This window comes from Notechis scutatus, chromosome 14 (assembly GCF_049901735.1).
Source record: "Notechis scutatus isolate UNSWTSFEM ecotype Mainland chromosome 14, rNotScu1.2, whole genome shotgun sequence".
Taxonomy (NCBI): Eukaryota; Metazoa; Chordata; class Lepidosauria; order Squamata; family Elapidae; genus Notechis; species Notechis scutatus.
In genome coordinates this window covers 2,391,629-2,417,522 of record NC_142022.1, presented here as the reverse complement: position 1 = coordinate 2,417,522, position 25,894 = coordinate 2,391,629, and the positions used below count along the sequence as shown (strand labels likewise).

At 47.6% G+C, this 25,894-nt stretch overlaps 2 protein-coding genes across 2 annotated transcripts in view; one reads left to right on the top strand and one right to left on the bottom strand.

The window, feature by feature from the left end:
- NCSTN (nicastrin) overlaps positions 1–2,843 on the bottom strand; it is a 45,384-nt gene extending 42,541 nt beyond the window's left edge. Inside the window, 1 exon segment of the mRNA XM_087943246.1 lies at positions 2,699–2,843. Coding sequence (XP_087799372.1) covers positions 2,699–2,813 — 115 coding nt within the window. The 5' untranslated portion in view covers positions 2,814–2,843.
- Positions 2,844–3,009: 166 nt separating this feature from the next.
- COPA (coat protein complex I subunit alpha) overlaps positions 3,010–25,894 on the top strand; it is a 68,055-nt gene continuing 45,170 nt past the window's right edge. Inside the window, 10 exon segments of the mRNA XM_087943227.1 lie at positions 3,010–3,127; positions 6,152–6,265; positions 7,654–7,727; positions 9,649–9,729; positions 10,493–10,569; positions 12,072–12,181; positions 18,805–18,914; positions 20,051–20,150; positions 22,596–22,731; positions 25,113–25,195. Coding sequence (XP_087799353.1) covers positions 3,088–3,127; positions 6,152–6,265; positions 7,654–7,727; positions 9,649–9,729; positions 10,493–10,569; positions 12,072–12,181; positions 18,805–18,914; positions 20,051–20,150; positions 22,596–22,731; positions 25,113–25,195 — 925 coding nt within the window. The 5' untranslated portion in view covers positions 3,010–3,087.

Here is a 25,894-nt window from a genome sequence, read left to right as displayed (position 1 = left end):
CCAGCTCCAAATTGAGCAATAAAGATTTCTGAGATTTTGCCCATTTGGAGGCATAAAACTAGAACTGAACCAGAGGGGATAAATTCTTCCCTGCAAATGTCCTCCATGACCAAATAACCTATATCAAAACAACTAAGTCCAGTACAAATACCTCAAGTTGTGCAAGTTGTAACTGATACCAGCTGACTTTTCCTCATTATTTACATTCTACTTAGAGTATTAAGTACAAGTATTAAGACTCGCTATTAACATTCTACTTTCAGAATGGCTATCTTTTTACCAAAAAAAGAAAGCTAAACTTCAGTCTGTTACCAAGCTACAAGTTTGTGCTCAACCAATCGTCCTTTATCTTCCTCCCAAAACAAAAGGAATTTCAGAATACTTTACTAAGATACTGAAGCTAGGAAATCTCTCTCCCTCTGCCCCGTTTCTATTTATCATCATAAACAGTCATCATCACATCCATATTACATCATAGTAAATGCCCGGGAACAAAGGATACGATACAATAATAAAAATCATGTTTAAAAGATGCTAGGTAAATTTAGTCCATGTTTATAAACTCAGCAAAAGTCCACCTATTGCAAAGAGACCATTCTTGCAAATAAAACAGCAAACCTGGAGCCCCAAAGCAAAAACAAATAAATAAAATAAAATGAGGAGGGGCCATTGCTAAAGACCACTATTTTTATCCCATCTTTATTAGTTTATAAGTAACTCAAGGCAGCGAACCTACGGCAGAGAATACTCTTTTGTCCTCCTCCTTTCTCAGCAATATAACAATGACCCTGTGAGGTGGGCTGGGTTGAGAGCGTGTATCAGACTCAAGCTTTCATGCCTAAGGCAGAACTATAACTCGCCATCTCCAAGTTTCTAGGCAGGCACGTGACCAACCAGAAGTATCAGAACCATTACACGCAGCTTCAACTTGCACTTGAGAAAGTGACGGCCCAGCCTGGGTCACAAAGCGGGCCCTGCATGGAGATGCCACCCAAAGCCAAAGCATCCCAGGTTGGGCATAACGCTGCACTCCATCGAGTCCCCCATAGACCTTTGCTGTCCCTCAGATACCCAAAACCTACGTGTCTTTCTGAAGTTTCCATACAGCTCACTTCAACTGGCACCCTCCTCAGCAGTTGGGACTCCAGCTCGGCTAATCCCAAAAAGCACAAATCCAGGCTCTCTTCTATTGAGATTCTTGAAAGCCCAACATCGGTAAAGACTCCAGATCCCGTCAGCCTGGATGGAAGTGCCTTATCTTTGTACGAAGCCCTGGGGAGGGTCTAATTTTTGACTCATCTATCATCTCTAAAACCTCTCTAACACCTATCCATATCTACCATGTTTCTCATATAATAAGGCCGGGTCTTATTTTTTTTTGAGCCCCAAAAAAATGGCTAAGCCGTCTTTTCGGGGGTGACTTAATCCCCCCCCTGCATCTTCGGGCGGGCGAGCGGCGATGGCTTGGATGTTGACCTCGGCATTGGTGGGGCACTTCTTATCGGGGTCAACGCAGGCAGCACCATATCCGGGTGTGCCACAAAAGTACTTCCTAACAGCAAGCCCCCCCACCATTCCCCCCCATTTTGCATGTTTTAATATAGGCCTTAATTTGGGGGGAGGGGCTTAATTTCATTTCATGCCTATAAAACATGCTGGGACTTCCTATTGGGGGAGGCCATATTGTTGGAGAAACAGGGTATCTATCCGTATCTATCTGCATATCTGTATGTATCTGTCTGTCTATCTGTCTATCTATATCTATCTACAGTATCTATCTAGTTTCTGTATCTAGCTACCTATCTGTATCTGTATCTGTATCTGTATCTGTATCTGTATCTATCTATCTATCTATCTATCTATCTATCTATCTATCTATCTATCTTCCTATCTACTCATCTATCATCTCTGAAACCTCTAACACTTATCCATATCTATCTATCCATATCTATCTGTATGCCTGTATCTATCTTAGTTGTCTATTATGTATAATCTATTATGTACCATCTATGTATCTATCAGTTATCGATTATCTATTTACCAAATCTATCCATCTGGCTATCTTCCTAACTAGCTATCCCTATCACCTTTTTATCTCTCAGGTTATCTACATATCACCCGTCTATTATCTACCTTCTATCTATCCACCCATTTTCTTTCTATCTATCCAGCCAGCCAGCCATCACTCTTATCCCATCTTATTAACTTTATAAGTGCCTGAAGGTGTAAAACAGGGGTGTCCAACCTTGGCAACTTTAAGCCTGGAGGACTTCAACTCCCAGAATTCCCCAGCCAGCTTTTTTTGCTGGCTGGGGAATTCTGGGAGTTGAAGTCCTCCAGGCTTAAAGTTGCCAAGGTTGGACACCCCTGGCACTGTAAAACATACCGAATACTCCTCCCTCCTTCCCCCGCCCCCATGAGCACAACAGCCCTGCAACGTAGGCTGGCCGGAGAGGGAGAGAAAGAGAGAGAGAAAGAAGACTACCCCCAAAGCCACCGTTTGCCTCCTAGAAGTCCCTGTGGAGACCCTCGTGGCTTGTTCAACAGCCAGACCGGGCCGGCTGGGCACCATGGGAGCTGGAGTCCTGCCTCTCCGGAGGGCAACCGTTTGGGGACGACGTTCCAGAGTCCCCGCCCTCCGGCCCCCCCATTCCGTCCCACTAGGCCCGGATCGTCCCCCTTCCCCCACGGGCCTCACCGGGCGCCAGGGCGCACAAGACGACTCCACGAAGGAGCCACAGCCCCACCGTCGCCGCCTTCATCCTCCGGCCGCTGCAAGGGGCCCCTTCCTCCTCTTCTTCAATAGCCGCCATCTTGCCGGCAACTTCCGCTTCCTCTCCGGGGCGGACCCTCTAGGGCGGCGGCCGCGTCTCTATGATCCCGGGCGGCGGTTGTTTCCGGTTCCCTCGAGAAGAACGTCGGCTTGGCGTCTTCCTCCTCCCTCCGCTAGGGGGGCGCGCAACCGCGCCGTTCTTTTTCCCTCTCGCTGGTCCCCTGGCCGGAAGCGGAAGTGGAGGAGTGGGCGCCGTCCCGGCAGCGGTGACGTGGAGGCGGCGGCAGCTGAGGAGGCGACGGGACGCTGTGGAGATGCTCACCAAGTTCGAGACCAAATCGGCCCGCGTGAAAGGTAGGCCGAGCGCCCGAGGGGCGGCGTTAGGACCGGGGGGGCGGGCATCGAGGCTGAGGGCGGGGGTCTCCCGGCTGGCTTGGAAAACCGCTAAGAGGGTCCTAGCCAGGGCCCTGCGGGGGGGGGGCGGGGAGAGGTTGAACCCTGCCTCGCTGCATTTGGAGCAGAAGACGAGTTAGGCCTCTTCTTTATCTTCGGTTGTTCCAGGGTTTGAAGACGGGTCGACTACAACTCCCAGAATCCCCCAGACTGCACACTTTAAAGATGGGCGGACTTCAACTCCCAGAATCCCCCAGGCAGCTATGGGGAACTCTGGGAGTTGAAGTCCGCCCGTCTTCAGAGGCCCAGCTGGAGAAACACGGAGTTGTTCGTGTCCCGCCCCCCCCCCAGCGCTCCAGGAGGCTGCAACAAAGCAAGAAACAGCATCAGAATCCGCCTAAATTTTGCAGAGGACTGGAAACCTCTGTAAAAATTGTTTCGTGCATAGATTTCGTGGGAGGAAGGTTGGGTAGTCAGGAGGCCGCATTCTTGATTGAGTTCCCCCAAGGCCAAAATGTTGCTTTTGTGCGTATGGATTGAATCAATGTCTAGCATGGTAAAGTCTTTAATTTGTCAAGGTCTCTGGTCACTGATGTGACAGGGATGTTACAGTGGCAAAAACTATGCAACCATTAAAACAATGAAAAACCATGAAAGCAATCAAGCAGGGGTGTCAAACGGGACGGATCAGCATTGTAGTTCTCCTCTGCAGGACAGTGGGGGTGGGTGGGCAGACAGACACCTACAGCACCCTGCTGGCCAAGACGGGGGTGCAGAGGGGGGCCACACACACCTCGTTTTTGGCCTCCATGGCATCCTGCAGCACTCTCCTGGGTTTGGCCGGCAAAGGCCCCGCGGGCCAGTCCTTTGATATTTCCAGGCCAGTACTCTGTGGGCCAGATTTAAGCAACCCGCGGGCCGGATTCAGCCCACGGGCCTTGAGTTTGACACCACTGCAATAAAGTGTTCCTCCTTCCACACGTGTCTTAAGTAGGTGGGAAGTTATGGGGGTTTGGCAGTGATGGGATTCAGTTTTTTTTACTACCGATTCTGTGGCTTGGTGTGCATGGCAGGGGAAGGTTCCTGCAAAAAACCCCTTCCCTCCCCATTCCACTGACCTGCTTTCCAGCTCCATTCTCCCATGCAGGGCAACCAAAGAAGACTCAGTCGATCAGCTGGGACGCAATGGGAGGCAGAGAATAGATGGGGTTGGCGGGGCCAGTCAGGCGGCATTGGCATCTCTAAACTACTCCAAATTTCCACTACTGGTTCTCCAGAACTGGTCAGAACCGGCTGATTACTGCCTCTGGGGTTTGGCTGTCAGCATATCTGTAGAGTGAAGACAGTGGCCGTTGTAATTTTGCAAAGATACTGTCAGCCAGTAGCAAGAGGCCACGGCTACAAAGAGTATGCTTTACTAAGCAAATTGGCTACGCTACAGCATAGCAAAGCCGACTCTTAAAAGATTTGTGCCCAAAAGCATCTGGTTCACTTTTCCATTTCTCCCTCCTTAGTTATCTGTTGCTGTCCAATTACAGATTGTTTTGGTAACAGTCCCTGGCTTGGCAGGCAAGATAGTGCTGCATTCCAGGATGTGACCTTACAACTGTCGGTGGCTCTCACAGGGTGGCACGATGAGTGATTTCCATTATGGCAGACTGGCATGTAATAAACCCTAGCTTGCAGGCTGACAGATACCGCCCTGATGGAGAGTTAAAGAATTCTTATAACTGGATTCACAAACTATACTAGATCTGTTACTCCCCACCTGACCTGTGTTGTGGGAATCCAACCTCAGCCAAGACTTGACACAGATGATAGGTAATGCCAGTATTGTACTAAGTTAGGGGGAAATTGAGCTACTAAGCAAGTTGGTTTGCTAGCTGTAAAGAGTGTCAAGTTCTTAGCCTGGTGTTCCTTTGGATCCAAGTAGGAAAGGTAAATTCTTTTTGTGCCATATCTGTCACCGGATGTTGGCTATCAGCTTGGCGATCCTATCAACAGCCACACAAAATGAGCTGCTGAGCTTTGTCCAAACCAGTCTCTTAGATTTTGAAGCTATGATGTCCCTCTTCTGCCTGGACCTTGTCTGCTTTCAACCTTTCCCTGGAGGATTAAATGAAGTAAGACGTATTTTTCCGGGGGCATCCCATGTCCAAAATATTCTAACTTTCACTTGTTGATTATTTCCCTTGGCTTTCCCAGATGGCTTAGGGAGATTAATATCTTCTTATAACTAAAAGGAGAGATCTCCCATGGGAAAACAAGGCGAGATTTTTTTTTTAAAAAAATCACTTTATATACAGGTCAAAACATAAAGTTCAGAGTTGTGCAAGACCTCTCCCTGTCTGAAACAGTTCTTATCAGAATTTCACATTCTTGCTTGTTATTCCAAAGGACTAGGATCATTAATCAAAGGTGCTACTAGCTACTCAGAGACACACCCCTCTCCTGCTCCCCTCAGGTTTGTTCTCTTCCTAGAAAAGTTGTACATTTGTCCTTGGTTTACGCCTGGACACTTAGTGATCCTTCAAAATTGCAACGGAGCCCCCCCATTTCTGATGTCCTACCCCCACAGTTATGTGGGTACTCGACAACGAGCCTGCCTTTATGGTCCTTTGCAGTGTTCCACCATCATGTAATTATGCTTTATGATGTTTTTTGCTTAAAACTGGTATTCTTGGTTTTCCACAAAAATGGCCCATTGAGAACCATGGGTTCACTTTACCACCACGGTGGCCGCTTAAGAAGTCAACACCGCTACAAAAAAGGTCATAAAAATGGGCCCCTTCATGTGAACCCCACCTCACATTACGACCATCGGAAATTACAACTAGTGTTTAAGGCTCCATTACGATACACTTGTCCATAAAGGACTTACCTGTGTTGTATAGTAAATGTTGTACAGGTTTTCTGCCTGTGCTGTGGAAAATAAAAACAGCTGACTTCCAAGTAACAAGGATTGTTTTTGCCTCTTGTCTTCAGGGCTCAGCTTCCACCCTAAGCGGCCTTGGATCCTAACGAGTTTGCACAATGGGGTGATCCAGCTCTGGGACTATCGGATGTGCACCCTCATTGACAAATTCGATGAACATGATGGTAAGTGCTGAGTACACTGGGCGCATGTAAGCCAGGCTGCTTGCCTGCAGAAGGTGAGAGGCTGCCCTAAATTTGCCATATGTGGCATGTTTTGCTATGGGTGACCTCCATTTCTTTTTTCAGTAGCTTTTATTGTTATTGAACATCGTTGCTTCCCCTCTCTCTCTCTCTCTCTCTCTCTCTCGGCGTATTTTAATTTAATCTTTTTAGTGTAAGAAAGGAAGACAAGCTAGACTTGTGATGGATTGGAACAGTATATAAACCTCAATAAATAAAAATACTTCATATTGTTATTATTTTGGTATACCACTGACAACCAGAATTGATCAAACCAGTGAAAACCCTAGCCACACCCCAGAGTTTATAATAGATGTTCTCCAGGATTTTGTTAAAAAAAACAGGTTTAATAGCTCTTCTAAATTTATTTTTTTCCTCAAAGTTTTTTTTTTTTTTTACACATCTCTTCACATGAGCAACATGATTCCAGATTACAATATTTATATATAGTCATAGTTACACTTTCAACTTTCTTAATATCACTTCAAATTATTATCCATTCAACAATCTTTATATAAATTTTCCTTTCATATTTTAATTCATTAATTCAATATCAAAATCATTTCATACTCATATTTTCAATTCTTTATCCCCTATTATTTCCATTTTCAGCTTACCTATTTTATGTTACCTTATGCATTGTTATCTATAACTTTCTCAAGACCAATATATATAATTAGACAGTCAATGAAAGAAAAAACAAATAGAAGTAAGATTAATACATTTAGGATCCACATGGTATATCCCCCCCCCCCCAACTACAATATAATACCTATTCCAGAGATATTCATATAATCATTTCATATTTTTCTTTGTTTCCAAAATTTACCTATATAATTTTAATAAATTTTCACCCCCCTGCTTTTGATTATAATGAATTCATTATAAATATTTTACATTCCCACATAATCCCTTCTAGTTCATTATATTTTCTATTTTCTCGTATTCTTTGTAGAATCAATTATATTTTCTATTTCATGTATACCACAAAGAAAAAAAAGTTAATTTCCCCTTTTACTTCCCTTTGACCAATTTCAACCTATAGCATTTATATAACCTAATTCACACTTTTAAAACATAATACCAGATTTTCACCCGTCATCATATTCTCTGTTTTCCTAATATCATTTAAATAGTCATTAGCATATTTTAGAAGGGAAAGGAGGAGTGAGCAAGGGTAGGCCAGAAGAAAAGAAAAATCACAAGGGGGGAAAATATTGCTATCGTAAGATGGAGCTAAGCAATTTTCCCTTCATGGAGAAAGCAGTGAAAAGCTTTATCACGTCCCTCGATTTCTCAACGACTCCCTGTATTTTATGTTTGCCATCTAGGACCTGTCCGGGGGATCGATTTCCACAAGCAGCAGCCACTCTTCGTCTCCGGAGGGGATGACTATAAAATCAAGGTAATGTTAGGTGGGGGCAGTTCTTGGGGTTGGGATGGTTTATGAGGGGATGGAGAATTCTTTACAAATCCGTCGAAAGGAAACAGTCTGGTGGCCTGAAGAAGCAGAAGCTGTGATAGGGCAGTGGTTAGAATGCAGGGTGGCAGGCTGACTCTGCCGACTGCCGGCAGTTCGATCCTGACCGGCTCAAGGTTGACTCAGCCTTCCCTCCTCCTCAGGTGGGTAAAATGAGGACCCAGGTTGTTGGGGGACAACTGGCTGAGTCTGCAAACTGCTCCGAGAGGGCTGGAAAGCACGGTGAAGCGATGTGTAAAGCTAAGTGCTATTTGCTGATTGACCCCCCCCTAAATTGACCAATTCAGCCATTGTCCCAAAGGTGCTTTGTGTCAAGAGGCAACTGGACTTTCTGGTAGTGAATTTAAAAAAAAGCACCTTTGGGACAACCATGAACTGGATCACTGAGAAACTCCCTAGACAATTCAGCTGCCTTTCCCTTGATTACAGGTAGCCCTTGATTTATAACAGTTCCATTTAGTGACCATTCAAAGTTACAATGAGACTTTAAAAAATCGACACCATTTTTCGCATGATCGTCACTGCATCTCCATATCCATGTGATCAAAATTCAGGCGCTTCTCAACATTTATGACGGTTGCAGTCTCCCCGGGTCAAGAGATTCCCTTTTGCCACTTTCTGACAAAAGCCAACGAGGTTAATGATTCACTTAACGGTGTTAGTAACTGAACAACTGCAGTGCTTCGTTTAACAACCGTGGCAAGCAAGGTGGCAAAACAAGGGTGAAATTCACTTAAGCAGCTTCTTTGTGCTTAGCAATGGAAATTTCATGGTCAGTTGTGGTCATAAATCAAGGACTACCTGAACAAAAAGATTGAGACAGACCTGTAAGAAGGAAGTGTAGGTCTTGAGGAATTGTCATAAAAAAAATACCAATAGGAAACAGACAACAACGCAAACAAAAATTCTTACTTTTAGATCAGAGGTTTATTATTTCTAATATTTTGGAACATAAATGAATAGATATAAAGGATATAATAAGCAGTAATGCTCGTACATTACTAAGCCATTGCAATGGGGTCCAATGACATACAGCAGGTCCTGTAAGGACTGCCATAAATCAAAGGGCCCCGAGTTGATCTCCGACCCTGTCCTTTATCCTTTTCTTCCAACCACATACACCAGGGGTCCCCAACCGCCGGTCCGCGGACGGCACCGGCATGGAACAAGCCTTACCGGGCCGCTGGTTGCTGGGCGCCGCCATCTTTTTGGTAAAAAAGCAATTTTTCGTCAAAAAGATGGCGGCGCCAGCGCTTGGTGAGCTTTCGGGTAGAAAGCCATTTCTACCCGAAAAGCTCACCAGAGCGCTAGCCGCCATTTTTACGAAAAATCACTTCGATGACGTCACCGGAAGTGATTTTCGTCAAAAAGATGGCGGCGCCCAGCTGACGCGGAACCGGCCGCGCGCCCAGCTGACGCCGGAACCGGGCAGCGGCGTCGAAAAGGTTGGGGATCCCTGACATACACGCTTCACAACTTTCCTTAAACACCTGTGTACATTACTTTCAGTTCCTCATTTCCAACAGTTTCATTCTTCCTGTTTTAAACTTACCCAACCAAGGGCATACTTTGCCAAAAATACGTTTTCACAGTTAGCAACGGCTCAGCAGGATGACAGATAGTTCTGGTATATATTTTGAAACCATCCTAGCTGAAAACTTTGGCTCATGTCTCTTTCTTCCGGGGCCTGATACCATCCATAGGGCTTACTGAATCTAATAGATCAACCAGCTCTATCTTGGGTTCTCACAGAGCTGCACGTAATCTCTGTGCGTAATCTTTTAATAATGAAAAGACTTAGAGTTATCTAGGAGTCACTTCGTTCACGTCTCTTTTTCTCCTCGAGGTCTGGAATTACAAGCTACGCCGCTGTCTCTTCACGCTGCTGGGGCACCTGGATTATATTCGCACCACCTTCTTTCACCACGTGAGTGTTCTGACCAAGGCTTCCCAAACAGCACGAAGCCGACTCCTTGTCCTGATAAAACCTCTTTTGTTTAAAATGAATTCCTCTCCAGCAAAGTCCCAGCAAACCGTCTTTCAAGAGTGATTTCACAACCACAGACCTTTATCAGGCCTGGAGAGTTGCCAGGCTGGTATCTTCCAAACGCCACCCTGTAGCAGAATTTACTTGGCAAGAAGTTAGGAACAGATCTTCACTCTAACGAATTGAACTAATTGTCTCCTGCAAACCCCACTCCCTTTTCGCTCCTCTTTATTCCCTATGCGAGGGGCCATTCACTGTCCACCTTTACTCCTGAGTCGACCCTTGTTCCTTAACTGTTCCCTTCTCCTGGCAGCTCTGCGCATGCGCACCCTGGGAACAGGCTCCAGCTGTTCTTCTTCCCCACTGATCTCAGCTGATAACTGTCAGATGGCCCTGGCCCCATCTCTGCCTCCAATGCAGAGCCCTCATCAGAGCCTTCCCCAGACTCCAGGATTGGTCCATGTTCCTCCCCAACCTCCTCACTGTCCAAATCTGCCGCCAGCTCTGCTGGCCGCCGGTGGACCACAGCAGTGAGTCCGGTTGAGCCTGCAGTCCCTGAGCTGAGCTTTTGCGACAGCTGGAAATGCTTCCTCGGTGTTTCAGGAGTCCTAAGAGGCTGCGAGGTTCCCTGGTTGCTGTCCTTGCACAGACTGCGCTCTGCCTGCCCTCTGAAAGAAAACCGTGCCGTGTCTCTTCTTCCTAGGAGTATCCCTGGATCCTCAGTGCATCTGATGACCAGACCATCCGGGTGTGGAACTGGCAGTCCAGAACCTGCGTTTGGTAAACTCTCCACCCCATGACAATCATTACCAAATTAAAATTGTTTTCGTTTTGCAGTTTGCAGGCGTTTGCCCTCTTGTCAGGATTCCGGCAGTTACCCCCAATTAAATCATGAATCTCGAGCCAAACTTCCAGAACTTCAAAAGGATTTATTGGGAGTTAACATGTCCGGCACCGCCTGGGTGGAGCCAACTGTGAGGCACATCATTCAATGTCATCCTTGACCCCGGTTTTCCCCCCACCCCCTGGGTGTATCGTAATTCATATTCTCCAATGGGACACCTCCATAGCCCAGAGTCATCAATCGGGCTCTCCAGTTAGAATTTTGCGCTGCAGAAACTTCAGTCACCTAGTTATTATCTTTGAAAACATTTATGGAATGCACTTTCGGTTTGCAAGCTGCTGTATGCTCCCCCCACCCATTCTGTTGGCAACTCTAAAAATACCAGAGAGATATTTTATGAATTGACACCTTGGGTGGCTGTGGTTGATCACATTTCAACTAACCAACTCCAACCCAATAAACTCCAAGACAAGCATTTTCTCAAAGTCCCATTTTATGAGGGTTGTCATATTGGCCCGTCTGGGAAAACCCAAATCTGAGAGTTCCGGGTTCCCCTTCCCAGAAGGGAAAGTCAAAGATTCATCACCTGCATCACCTTTTTACTCAATAGATGCTCTCTTTTTTTTTTGCTGGAAGCTTGAAATGAACATTGGAAATTGGCAAATTAAAAAGCCCGAAATCGCATTTGTGTGACCGCAGGACTCTGGCAAGCAAGTTACAAACTTCCCAAAATTGTTTTCACTGTCCAGGGTGCGAGAGGGTGGCAAGGGAGTCTATGACAATTCGCCCTGGCCAGCTTGCTGCAGCCAATTCACTGCAGGCTAACTTGCCATGGGGCCAGAGTTGCACTAAGATCAAAGAAAGGGTGGAATAGGATCATTAAAGAAAGGGTACCAAAGGAGGGACAGAACAAAACGTGAGGTTCAAAAATTAAAATGATTTCTTACTTATTTTAAATAATTACATGGAATTGTTAAATTGTCCCAGAGCGAGTTGGCTGTGGCAAGTTGTCCTATTCCAGTCTGGGGGAGGGATGGAGGGTGGGATACAGCTGTTGTAACTCTGCAACCCGCTCAAAAACCTGGGAGGTTCGAACTGCCACTTAGCAGCCAGTCGTTAAGTGAGGACTACTTGTGCTGCCACAGCTTTGCTAAAGTACCTTTTTATTGCTCAGAGCTTGTAGGTGTGCAGTTTCTCACCTGCAGCTGTCTTGAAGGGAACTCGGGATGATGGGAGGACTTGGTGCTCTTTGAACATGTTGGCTTTCATTGATGAACTTGCCTAGTAAGGTCATGAGACGTCTGCAAGAGTGCAGCCAAGGTCAAAGAGTACCAAGGACCCCAACATTTCATATCCTAAACTACAAATATTCTATTCATGATGGTGTTTGCCTTGAATCTCGAGGACCAATTGCTGCATTTCCCCCCCTTCTTTCTAGCGTATTGACCGGACATAACCATTATGTGATGTGCGCCCAGTTCCATCCTTCCGAGGACCTGGTCGTGTCTGCCAGTTTGGACCAGACTGTGCGCGTTTGGGATATTTCTGGTGAGCTGCTCAGGTCAAGCGGGGTATCCAGCAGCGGGACTGTGCTTGAGAACTGCAGTTGCTGTGAAACCAGAGCGAGACTGGAGCGAAAGAGAAATGGGGGGAGAGGTTGACAGTTATGGGCACAGCAAGGCTCTCACATTAGCTAGAGCAGTGGTGGCTAATCTTTTGGGGCTCCTGTGCCAAAAATTGTGCACGCACTTGCACGCTTGCGCTCGTGTGCCAGCACCCAGAAGGCAATGCGCATCCCCCCCATGCCCCCTACACATGTGCGCACAATCCCACCCCACTCCCTCCTTACCTTCAGCCTTCAGAGGCTTGAGGAAGGTTTCTGCAGGCTTCGCAGGCCGAAAAATAGCCCCGTTTCGTCACTTCCGGTATTTTCAGAAAAACAGGAAGCGATGAAATGGGGCTAGTTTTCAGCCTGCAAAGCTTGCAGAAGCCTGCAGAAACCTTCCTCAAGCCTTTGGGAGGCTGAAAAAGTCCTCAAACCGGCCAAAAATCAGCTGTGAGGTGCGCGCATGCGCAGTCAGGTAAGCTTGCCTGCAGCTTGCGTGCCGGCACAAATGGCCCTGCGCGCCACCTGTGGCTCGCATGCCATAGGTTCACCATTACGGAGCTAGAGGCTAGAGTTTTACTGAACTTTCTCTCTCGACTCTAACGGGAGGGGTTGATGAGGACCCTCAATGTTAGAAAATTTAAATTTCTCTCTGATTGTAGGACAACCGCTCTCCAATTCACGATGAAACAGATTTAACAAAGGTGGTGTGTGTGTGTGAAGAATGAATTGGAGTCCAGATGGAGAATAAAAAAAGTGAAAAAATGAGGGTGGGCAGACTAATGAGAGAAAAATTGTAGGCCTTTTAGAACTATCTCTCCTTTTTTTCCTGCAGTATTAACTGTAGTTAACTGTAGTTATTAACTGTACTGTAGTTAACTTTAGTCTTCTAGCGGGAAGAGATTCTGGTTCGTGTTCCTCAAACGTGGCTCTTTTAACATATGTAGATGTCAGCTCCCAAAATTCCCCAGCTAGCACAAATTCTGGGAGTTGAAGTCCACACAAGTTTTAAAATCACCAAGTTGGCGAAACATCAGGTTGTGCAGGCAATACCCTCCACTCTCCTGGGTGATGTGTGTCAGATGGATGGCTAGATCTGTCTGGCGGGAAAACTTTGCCCCTGTGCCAAAGGAGGACGGAAGGTCCTCTGAAGTTGATCTCCTTTTGATCAACATTTGCCCTGAAATGGCATGAGGTCTCCTGCTTGAGCAGGGGGTTGGGCTAGAAGATCTCCAGGGTCCCTTCCAACTTCTATCGTATCCCTTTGGTCAGAAATGGCCCCAGACTGTGGTGCAGTCTTGTGGACCAAGAGCCTCTAGGCCTTTTGGTTTTGAAAACTGTTGCCTCTGGAGGTCTCCAGGAGGAGTCCAGCTCTTGTTGAGAGGAGCAGATCTTGGAGAAGAGTTGAAATCAGCTTGCTGGAGAGGATCCTGGCCTGGCTTCCCAGGGTTATGTGAGCCCCAAAAGGCTTGTGAATCTAGCCTTGGGAACTCCCCGCCATGGCAATTTCCAAGGTGGGTGGACTTCAGCTCCCATCATTCTCATCAACAATTATGCTGTAGACCAGGGGTGTCCAACCTTGGCAACCTTAAGACTTGTGAACTTCAACTCCCAGAATTCCTCAGCCAGCAAAGCTGGCTGAGGAATTCTGGGAGTTGAAGTCCACAAGTCTTAAAGTTGCCAAGGTTGGACACCCCTGCTGTAGACTGTAGAATTCTGGGATTTGAAGTTTGCCAAGTTTGGAAAATGCTGTGTTGCGACCTGTCGGCCCCTCCAGTAGCTGAATCAGAGGAAGAGGGGTGGGAGTCAAGGTCAACATCAGGGCAACCTGGGAGCTCCGAGGGGGAAGAGGGAATGGAGCTGTCAGAGAGAGAGGGGTGGGGGGAAAGAGAGAGGGAGAGAGGGGCGGAGCCTGGGCCGTCCATCAGCCCTCAGATGGAGAGTCCACAGCCCCCAGGTCTGGAGGTGGCTGATGGGAAAGAGGAAGAACAGCCGAGTCGAGTGCCTGACGCGTGGATGCACAGAAGGCAGAGGAGAGGAGAGCAGTGGAAATCTATGGGCCGGCCCCTTGGGAAGGAAGAGCCACTGCTCTGCTCCCAAAGCCCCACCGTAGCTCTGGAGACAAAAGGCAGCGGGCGGAGATGAATAGATGGGGCAGACAATTATTCATCTTCCTGTAGGACAGACTTGTTAGCTTGTGGTGAGAGAGGAACTTTTTGGCCGGGGCTGCCGGTGCTCCTAATAAAGGAATCTTTGAGTTCACGTCAAGAGGGTTTGTCCTGCTTGGGGAGCTGGGTCAGAACGTGCTGATTTCGAAGGAAGGAACTTTAACCCTTGGTGAGTTTGTGTGTGTGTGTGAGCTGCCCACTGCTTTCTCAACTGCAGTTCTTGGCCTAGTGGGTTGCTGGGGTTTTGTGGCACATATTCAGAGATGACCCAGCTGTGTTGGGGGCGGGGAGGGGGGTGGCGGAGAGGCTGTGCTTGGCATGAGTCCGTCACTTCCTCTGCCAGCACCCATGCGGTGAGCTTTCTCTCTCTCTCTCTCACAGCAGAGCCCAAACCCCCTGAAATGGCTTCAGAGGCCTGGAAAATTGTCCCCAGGGTTTCCCCCCCCTCCCCCCGCACTTCCGGAGTTGCTGAATCGATGCTTTTCACGGTCTTTGCAACCCGACTTGGTTCAACTGAGCGTATCCATGCAGTGTCTAGACCAGTGATGGCTAACCTTTTCAGCTTGGTGTGTCAAAAATCGGGAAAAAGTGTAGCCTTCCTCAGGTCGTGTGTCACTAACTTGGTTTATGACGGACTGGGCTGGGGCGATCACACAGGGCTGTGAAACTCGTCTCCCTAGTCTCAGGGCTGTAGGTGCAGGAGGTGGGATCGGAAGGCCAGCTTACAGGGCTGTGAACCTCATGGATTTCCTTTCCTCCTGTAGCGTTCCTGAGGTAATGAAACTGACAAACCTCAGTTTGTGGCGGTTAAAACTGGTTCTCTGCTGCAAAGATCTCGCGGCAGCGGTGACACCACGCCTCCACGCCACAAGCAGGGAGCAGGGATTGGAGCAGAGCACAGGCAGCCTCTAAATGTGCAGGTTTTCCCCACACCAACAGGCGTGTCAGTCAAAGTGCCTCGGCGTGTCACGAGTGACGCGCGTGTCATAGGTTAGCCATCACTGGTCTAGGGAGATTCTCAGTCGTCTAGATCAGGGGTGTCTCTTCAACCTTGGCCACTTTAAGACTTGTGGATTTCAACTCCCAGAGTTCCTCAGCCAGCAAAAAAGCTGCAACGGTCGTATGAGAAACGGTCCCAAGTCCCTTTTTCCCCCCCAGTGCTGTTGCAACTTCAGAAAGGTCACTAAACGAAGGGGTGTAAGTGGAGGACTACTGTATATCATCTTGCAAGAAAGAGCCGCTCTCTGATTCATGGTGCTTTGAGCTCCATTCTGAAATCTGAGGTTTCCAGAACTTTTGGTCTGTCTTGATGAAACGGACCAGTTAGAACAGAGTTCCCCAACTTTCCCGGGTTGACCGCTGGGAAGGGGTGGGTGGGGAAGAGGGGATGATTTTGTAGGAGGGGCAAACGCCCACAACGTTTGTGGCAATGCTCGCTCAAGTGGGGTGCAAGCGCCTGCTACGATGTTCGTGCAAGTAAAGCCGTGTGTGCACACGCTAAGGCGCACACTGCACGCTAAGCCGCGCACCGCACGCACCAGCCAGCCCCTCTTCGACTGGATATCAACCTCTTCCAAAACACAGTCTATGAAGAAAGTAAATGCAGTCCGAATCAAAAGTAAAAATAATTAGAAAAAAACCCAACACAAACTACACTGAAGTAATTAACACAGCAGGCCAGGATAATTGCAGACTTCCAAAAGATAACGACACGCACACACAGTTGTGAGGACGCCAAAAGCCAGATAAGCCTCGACCAAGATTATGCACGCTTTGCTTCCAGCAAGGTGCTGTGTGCAAACGGCCCACTTATATCCTGTTCTCCCAGCTGCAAGTAATGAAAGGGATCAGGGCCTTTTCCTCTCCCTTAAGCCACATTGGTCCCTTCTCCGTTCCTCCATGCATGCCCTAGGATGAAGAGGGGGTGGTCTTCCTCTGAATGACCAGCCGGACTGTGCCCTTCCCCCCGTTTCTTCCACAGCCACCGGAGCCGCACTCCCACTCCCTGTCAGCTGCTCAATCTCCCCCTCGGAATCAGACCCCAACAAGGACATGACACCCTCACACAGCCCAGCGACAACTAGCCCGTGTCCTGGTAGTGGGCTGCAGACCACAGGTGGGGGAACCCCTGAGTTAGAAGATTGCAGTGGCCCAGGGGACAGACCAGCTCCCCACTTCACTCGTAGGGCAGGGTTGGGGGTCTGTGTGGCTCCTGCTGAGAGAGAGAGAGAGAGAAAGAGAGAGAGAGAGAGAAGATTGCCAAGTTGGGTCTGGCGTCCAGTTGCCTTTTGCATGCAAAATTGTACCCGTAACGATGAAGCAGTTTGCTTGCGAGACTAACCATGACTTTCCAGGATTGGTGAAATAACCTCTTTTTAAACTTTTCTTGCATTCTTCTTCTAATCCCGAAGCTGGTCTTTTCCTTTGAAGCGGGCAAGACGGACCGGGAAGGATAATTCCAGCTGTTGAAAACAGCAGGGGGGGAGGTTTTACTTGATAACAAAATAGCTGGACCTCCGCGGCTGCGATCTTAACTGAGAGCTTCTGTCCTGAAGAGCTGCTGGGCTTGGCGTCGTTCTACATTAGGCTGGGAAAAAGAGGGGAGTCCTACCCACGGAATGGGGAGGGGCAGAGGTGCCCAACCTTGTCCCCCCCTTTGAAGACGTGCGGGCTTTGACTCCCAGCTTGGCTGGCTGGGGAATTCCGGGAGTCGAAGTTCACACGTCTCCAAGTGGCCGAGGTTGGACACCCCTGATTTTAGGACAGGGGGTCTCCAAACTTGGCAACTTTTAAGACTTGTGGCCTTCAACTCCCAGAATTCTCCAGCCAGCATAGAGCACAGCATCTTAACGTTGCCAAGTTTGGAGACCTCTGTTTTAGGGGAACCCTCCCCAATAACAAAAGGAGCCAGGTGGGGTGTGTGGCCTAACCCTCTAAGTCTGGTCTCTAACCTTCCGCTTTGGCTTGACATTTTAGCATTGCTTTTAACGTCCTCCAACTATCGGGCAGGCCTTCCGCAGGCCTGGCTCGTCCGTCTCTTCTTAACAGCTCCACGCCTAATTTCCTCTCATCCTCCTTATAACTGCCCCCCTTTTTCTCTCCTCTCTCCCTCCTCGTTCATCCCTCCCCCCCCCATGCCAGAGCTGGTTCATTCTGTACGTGTCTCCATTCCCTCTTGATTTGTGTAGCAACCTCAGAAATTTTCCATCTGTTGCTCAGTTGTCTCGGATCAACCCGACAACATTACGTGCCTTTGATTTCTCCTGGAGCAGGTACCTGTGTGGTTCCTCCTACCCTTGACTCCACTCCCCCATGGACCCTGGATTTGCAAATCCCTCCTTGGAAGTGCCTCTCTGATAACATTCACCCCAACCATCATGTCCACAGTAAATCCTTCCCTTCTGTTTTTCTTTTTCCCCTCCTCAATGTCTAAACGTGGTTGGAAGCTGCATTGCGCCTGCATCTGAGACCCATCAGCTTTTGTACTGATTCGTCCTTTTGGCCTCATTCTCCAGGGGATTTGTGATGACCTGGGGCATGACACAAAAATAACACAGTCACAAAAAATAGAATAAATTCCCTTTAATGCCTCCAACTTGGGCCGCAATGTCCAATTATCCTCGGCTTGATATCAAACTCTTCGAAAAAAACAGTCTACGAAGAAAGTAAATGCAGTCCGAACTAAATGTAAAAATAAGTAGAAAAAAACCAACACAAACCACACTGGAGTCATTAACACAGCAGGCCAGGATGATAAATTGCGGACTTCCACAGATAATGCAGCACCCACAGTTGGGAAGACGCCAAAACCCAAATAAGCCTCAACCAAGATAAAGTACGCTTTGCTTCTAGCAAAGAGCTATGTGCAAATGCCCCACTTATACCCTGTTCTCCCAGCTGCAACTAATGAAAGGGATCAGGGCCTTTTCCTCTCCCGTAAGACATGTTGCTCCCTTCATACCCTAGGATGAAGAGGGGGTGGGCCTGGGTCTTCCTCTGAATGCCCAGCCGGACTGTGTTCTTCCCCCGTTTCTTCCACAGCCACCAGAGCCATCCACCCACCCCCTGTCAGCTCCTCAATCTCCTCCTCAGAGTCAGACTCCAACAAGGGCATGACAGGATTAAACCTCACTTGAGCCTAGATTGGTGGCTTCCCTTTCTTGGTTGCGGGGGTTGAGTGGCTTTGGCTTGGTGAATCTCTCAAGTCCGCTTAGGAACCCCTTTCCCTTTGGACAGAGGTTCGTTTGAGCAATTTGGTCTGTCACGGCTTCTCTCCATGGTCTGTTCTGCTCAGGAAGAAAACGAGCATTTCCTCCCATCCTTCACTGCTTTCATCTTTATTTGTTAACCGCGATCTTTACTTCCTCTGCCCCACAAATCCCCTCTCCTGCCCGAAGGTCTAAGAAAGAAGAATTTATCTCCGGGAGCTGTGGAGTCTGAGGTGCGAGGCATCACCGGCGTGGACCTTTTCGGCACTACGGATGCTGTAGTGAAGCATGTTCTCGAGGTACTCTGGGGTTGGTGGTGTGTCTCTCTCTGTGTGTGTGTATATGAGGAGGGGGGAACCCTCATGTAAAATTATTGGGAAATAAAAGGAATCGTTGACAGATATTTTTTGAGTGATTGACATCAGGGGCGGACCTCAAAGGCTGATCGGGAACCCAGCTCTCTTGCAGGCCAGTTTTGTAAGATGGCATCTGCACACCTGGCCTTTTGGGAGGAGAAGATGAATGTCTAAGACCAGGGATGTCCAACAACAGCCATTTATAAAGATTTTTGGCTGAATTCTCCAGCTGGCATGGATAACCGCATATCTTACATAGCAGTTGACAACTCCTAATGCAGGGGTCTTCAAACTTGATAGCTTTAAGACTTGTGGACTTAAATGTCCAGAATTCCTCCTCCAATCATGTTAGCTCAGGAATTCTGGGAGTGGAAGTCCACAAGTCTTAAACTAGCCAAGTTTGGAGACCCTTGTGATAGAAGTCCGAGGTACGCACAAACTGTACGCACAAACTGTAACTAAAAATCCAAACAATCCAAGCTGAAGGTAATTGACAGGGCAGGAGAAGGAATTGCAAACTTGAAAGCCCAGCAAAACATACACAGTTGGGAAGACGCCAGGAACACAGATAAGCCACAACAATATAAGATTTGCTCCCAACAACTTACTGTGCGCAGCTTCCCTTTTTATACACCGTGTTCCCAGCTGCAGCTAATGAAAAGAATCAGGGCCCTTTCCTCCCCTGTAAGCCACGCAACTCACATTGCTCCCTTCTCCGTTCCTCCCTGCGTGCCCTAGGACAGGGGTCTCCAACCTTGGTCACTTTAAGACCTGTGGACTTCAACTCCCAGAATTCCTCAGCCACAAGTCTTTAAAGTTGAAGTCCACAAGTCTTTAAAGTGGCCAAGGTTGGAGACCCCTGCTCTAGGGCGAAATGGGGGTGGGCCTGGGTCTTCCTCTGAATTCCCTCTCCCTTGTTCTACCTCTCCCCTGCTCTGCCCAGCCAGACTTCCCCAGTTTCCTCCACAGCCAACGGAGCCACACTCCCACTCCCTGTCAGCTGTTCTTCCAGCTCAGATTCACACTCCGATGGAGGCGTGACACTTATTTTGAAGCTCTCCTTCTCTTGTGTGTTTTAGGGACACGATCGTGGGGTCAACTGGGCAGCTTTCCACCCCACTATGCCCCTCATCGTCTCGGGGGCTGATGACCGGCAAGTCAAGATCTGGAGGATGAACGGTAAACCCCTTCTTCCCCTCCCCCCCCCTCTCCCCTCCCCCACTTTTTTTTTTTTTGCAAACTGCAGAGCGTAAGGCTCCAGATCCGTGGCCACGTTTGCCCTTCGCTACTCAGCTGGGCTCTTGCCTCGTTTCGGTCCTCTGGGAATGTGGGCATTCGGCCGTGGCCTGCAAGAGGAGGAGGAGGAGGAGGAGGAGGGCTCAGCTGCTGCAGAACAAACCTGGTTTGGTGTTAGGGGAAAAACCCCTTGACATTGCAACATTAGCTTTCAGCTCGTGCAGGTAGCCTTCGACTTAAGAACACCTGTTCGCTGACTGTTTAAAATTACAACGGCCCTGAAAAAAAATGGCTGACAGACCGGCCCTCACCCTTACGACCGCCACAAGAGTGTCCCCCCACCGTCATGTATTTGCCATCTGTGAACCTCCCAGCTGGCTGCCAACAGGCAGGCTCCAAGGTAGCAGGTTGTGGTCCAAGGATGCCTTGGTTAAACCAGGGTGATCTGCCGCAAAGAAGGTGGTAAAATCTTGTGCAATCTTTTTTTCCAGTCTCTCTTTGTGGTTGTAAGTCAAGGTCCGCCTGTCGGAACCAATGAGGTGCTACAGCAAGGGCCTTCAAACTTGGCAAGTTTAAGACTTGTGGACTTCCACTCCCAGGATTCCTGAGCTAACATGACTGGAGGAGGAAGAATTCTGGGAGTGGAAGTCCACAAGTTTTAAAGCTGTCAAGTTTGAAGACCCCTCACCTACCTGTCTGTCTATCTATCTATCCATCCATCCATCCATCCATCCATCCATCCATCCTCTAATCCATCCTCTATCATCTATCTATCATCTATCTATCATCTATCATCTATCTCTACCTACCTACCTACCTACCTATCTATCATCTCTCTCTCTCCGTACCTACCTACCTATTTACCTATCTATGTATGTATCATCTATCATCTCTCTCTCTCTCTCTCTCCATACTACCTATTTACCTATATATCAATCTATCATCTGTCACAAGGGTCTTCAAACTTGGCAAGTTTAAGACTTATGGACGTCAACTTCCAGAATTCCTGAGCAAACATGAAGAGGAATTCTGGGAGTGGAAGTCCACAAGTCTTAAAGTGGTCAGGTTCGAAGACCCCTGTGCTACAGGCTGTGCTACACTATTGAACTCAAAAGTTCCACTGCTATGAAAGGCAGTTGTGTTTGCGCCCACCAAACAACCCTTTTTCGGCACAGTTATTAAGCAAATCCTGTGACCATTAAACCAACCCAGTTTCCTCCCTTGGCTTCGCTGGCTGGGAAGATCGCAGACGGTGATCACGTGACCCCTGGGCAGCACAATCGTTTGTAAACCAATGGCAGTTGCCGAGTGCCCCCCTTTTGATCACGTGACTGTGGGGGGGATGCTGCGACGGTCACACGAGGACCGGTCCTATGTTTTCTGAGTGTCGTAACTTCGAATGGCGATTAGTTGAGGACTACCTGTACTGAAATTGAAAGCACAGCGGGAAGGAACTCTGTGTTCTGACCGAGGCTTTCTGAGACCGTAATTAAGCACACGCTAGTTAAAACAACTCTTGTTTTATTTTAATGCTGGGAATTATGTGCATGCCCAGCCCATAATGAGTCCCAAACAGTTCCTTGAGATAAGCACCCACCTTTCTTTCCTTGGAATTGCTGCCAACAACTAGAGTGCCAAATGAATTGTAAAAAACCAACCGAAGTACAAAGTCCACACAGAGCTTCAAGGATTAATCCGAACAGAGCAAACGACTTTGCTTCCTGCAAAGGTTTCTCTACCTTTGCACCTCCTTTATACCTTCTGGGAGGGGCAGTCACCTTACTCCCGAGTCACCCCTTTTGTCTCAGCTACTCTTGCCTTCTAGCAGCTCTGCGCACATGCACACTGGGAACAGGCTCCCTTGGGTCCTCTGCCTCGCTGCTGCCAGACTCCAGAGGCTCTGGAGTCAGCACATAACTCCCAGATGGTCCTGGCCCCTTCCCTGCGTCGGACGCAGGACCCTCATCTGAGTCCTGTCCAGACTCCTGGACTGGTCCCCGTTCTTCCCCACTGTCCGATTCCGCTGCCGTCTGCACAGGCTGCTGGCGAACCGCAACACTCTGCCCGAAACTCGTCTTTCTCCTTTATGGCAGAAGGTCTCTAACCTTGGCCCTTGAAGCCTGGCGGACTTCAACTCCCAGAATTCCCAGCCAGCTTTGCTGGCTGGGGAATTCTGGGAGCTGAAGTCCGCCAGGCTTCAAGGGGCCAAGGTTGGAGACCCTTGCTCTATGGGATCCGGAAGTCCTGCAGAAGCAGCGGGCAGGGCAGGATGCGGGTTCACGCGTACCTCCGTCCAGAATGGTCCAATGCAGCTTCCCAACCGCTGGGCCTCACGGTCCCTCTTTGCCTTTGCCTTCCCGGTGACCGCTGTCCTTCCCTCCCCTTCAGAGTCCAAAGCCTGGGAGGTGGACACCTGCCGCGGCCATTACAACAACGTCTCCTGCGCTGTCTTCCACCCTCGGCAGGAGCTCATCCTGAGCAATTCGGAGGACAAGAGCATCCGAGTCTGGGATATGTCCAAACGGTAAGCGCATCTGCGGGGGCCCCACCCCACGAGACCCCCAATCTGCTGGACTTTTCTGGGGATCTGCAGATGGCCTCAGCGGAAGAGGGCCTCTGGGCCAGAGCTGGAGGCTGTTCAGCTGAGGGTAGTGATCAGGTGGGTTAGCGAACGGGCAAATGGTTATGGTGCTGGCCTGGAAGCTAGTCCTGCCTTAGGCCTGTAAGCTGGCTGGGTAACTTTGACCAGGACAAGGGTCTTCAAACTTGGCAGCTTTAAGGCTTGTGGACTTCCACTCCCAGAATTCCTCCTCCTCCTGTCATGTTACCTCAGGAATTCTGGGAGTGGAAGTCCACAAGCCTTAAAAGCTGCCAAATTTGTAGACCCTTGTGATAGATGATAGATGGATGGATGGATGGATGGATGGATGGATGGATGGATGGAAGGAAGGAAGGAAGGAAGGAGAGAGAGAGAGAGAGAGAGAGAGAGAGAGAGAGAGAGAGAGAGAGAGAGAAAGAAGAAAGAAAGAAAAAGAAAGAAAGAAAGAAAGAAAGAAAGAAAGAAAGAAAGAAAGAAAGAAAGAAAGAAAGAAAGTAGGTAGGTAGGTACTGAGAGAGAGAGATGATAGATAGATAGGTGACAGGTGATAGATCGGGTCTTCAAACTTGGCAGCTTTAAGGCTTGTGGACTTCAACTCCCAGAATTCCTCCTCCTCCTGTCATGTTACCTCAGGAATTCTGGGAGTGGAAGTCCACAAGCCTTAAAGCTGCCAAGTTTGTGATAGATGATAGATAGATAGATAGATAGATAGATAGATAGATAGATAGATAGATAGAGAAGAAAGAAAGAAAGAAAGAAAGAAAGAAAGAAAGAAAGAAAGAAAGAAAGAAAGAAAGAAAGAAAGAAAAGAAAAGAAAGAAAGAGAAGAAGGAAGGAAGGAAGGAAGGAAGGAAAGAAAGAAAGAAAGAAAGAAAGAAAGAAAGAAAGAAAGAAAGAAAGAAAGAAAGAAAGAAAGAGAAAGTAGGTAGGTACTGAGAGAGAGAGATGATAGATAGATAGGTGACAGGTGATAGATGGTTCATTGGCAGTTTAGTTTGGACTTCAACTCCAGAATTCCTCCTCCTCCTGTCATGTTACCTCAGGAATTCTGGGAGTGGAAGTCCACAAGCCTTAAAGCTGCCAAGTTTGTGATAGATGATAGATAGATAGATAGATAGATAGATAGATAGATAGATAGATAGAGAAGAAAGAAAGAAAGAAAGAAAGAAAGAAAGAAAGAAAGAAAGAAAGAAAGAGAGAAGGAAGGAAGGAAGGAAGGAAGGAAGGAAGGAAAGAAAGAAAGAGAAAGAAAGAAAGAAAGAAAGAAGAAAGAAAGAAAGAAGAAAGAAAGAAAAAGAAGAAAGAAGAAAGAAGAAAGAAGAAAGAAGAAAGAAGAAAGAAGAAAGAAGAAAGAAGAAAGAAAGAAAGAAAGAAAGAAAAGAAACAAAGAAAGAAAAGAACAAAGAAAGAAAGAAAGAAAGAAAGAAAGAAAGAAAGAAAGAAAGAAAGAAAGAAAGAGAAAGTAGGTAGGTACTGAGAGAGAGAGATGATAGATAGATAGGTGACAGATGATAGATCGGGTCTTCACACTTGACAGCTTTAAGGCTTGTGGACTTCCACTCCCAGAATTCCTCCTCCTGTCATGTTACCTCAGGAATTCTGGGAGTGGAAGTCCACAAGCCTTAAAGCTGCCAAGTTTGTAGACCCTTGTGATAGATGATAGATGGATGGATAGATAGATGAGAGAGAGAGAGAGAGATGATAGATAGATAGAGTCTCTGCAGTTCGATTCTCAAGTCCTGATATCTGGTGGCTTTTTCAAGTTGTTTCTCATTGATTCTGCTGTCACCAGGTATGGCAATGTCGATGATCCACACTTTTTTCTTCTCCACAATTGTGACATCCGGGATGTTGTGTTCCAAAACTTTGTCAGTCTGTATTCGGAAGTCCCACAGTAGTTGTTGCATGCTCATTTTCGACCACTTTTTCAGGCTTATGATCCCACCAGTTCTTTGCTGCAGGCAAGTGGTAGTTGCGACACAAGTTCCAGTGGACCATCTGAGCGACTGTGTTGTGACGTTGTTTGTAGTCAGTCTGAGCGATTGTCTTGCAACAGCTCAGTATGTGATCAATGGTTCCGTCCACTTCTTTGCAGAGTCTGCATTTGGGGTCATCAGCAGATTTTTCTATTCTGGCTTTGATTGCATTCGTTCTGATGGCTCACTGGCTTATTATTATTATTATTATTATTATTATTATTATTAGTCCATCTTCTTTGCTCCCTCTTTTATCCATCCCTAAATTCCAAGCCAAACAATTCACGGCCAGGTGTTTTTCTCTGCTTCCCTCCCTTCCTCCATCGCCAGCACGGGCGTTCAGACCTTCCGCAGGGATCACGACCGCTTCTGGGTGTTGGCAGCCCATCCGAACCTCAACCTCTTCGCGGCAGGTAAAGGATCTGGGGGTGGCCCTCAGGTGGGGCTGAAAAATTTCAGGGGGAGGGTGGCCCTGAAAGGGTAATCCAGGGGTTTTTGCCACACCTGATCCCCACATTACCGAAGTCCTCGACTTACACCATTCGTTTAGTGACCAGAATTATGATGGTGCTGAATGACTGGAAGTTGCACTTAATGATCTAGTGCCTAGCAACCGCCTCACATTTATGACGGTTGCAGTCTCCCAGGGTCACCTTTTGTAACCTTCCCAGCTAACTGACAATGTCAATTGAGGACAGTGGCAGAAAAGGTTGCAAGTTGCGATCACATCATCTCTCATTTTACAACGCTGGCAAGAAAAGGATGTAAAACCGGATGTGGTCACATGATGCCTCGCTTAATGACCATACTGCAAAACAACAGATTTTCCTGCCCAGATTTGCTCAAAAGGGATGACGGGAATCTGTAATTAAAGTCTAATAATGATTTGACAATAGTATAATATGACATGGATACTTGATTAACACAATATGAATTTAAATTTAAATTTAGGAGGGAAAGACTGTTGATATTGTGCACAAAAGATATGTACCAGCCGACACACTGTATAATGGAAGGATGGTTTTATTGGATGTTTTGTGTTTGTGTTTGTCAATGTTGTTAAAAATCAATGTATAATTAATTAAATTTTCTTGCCCAATTGTGGTGGTAAA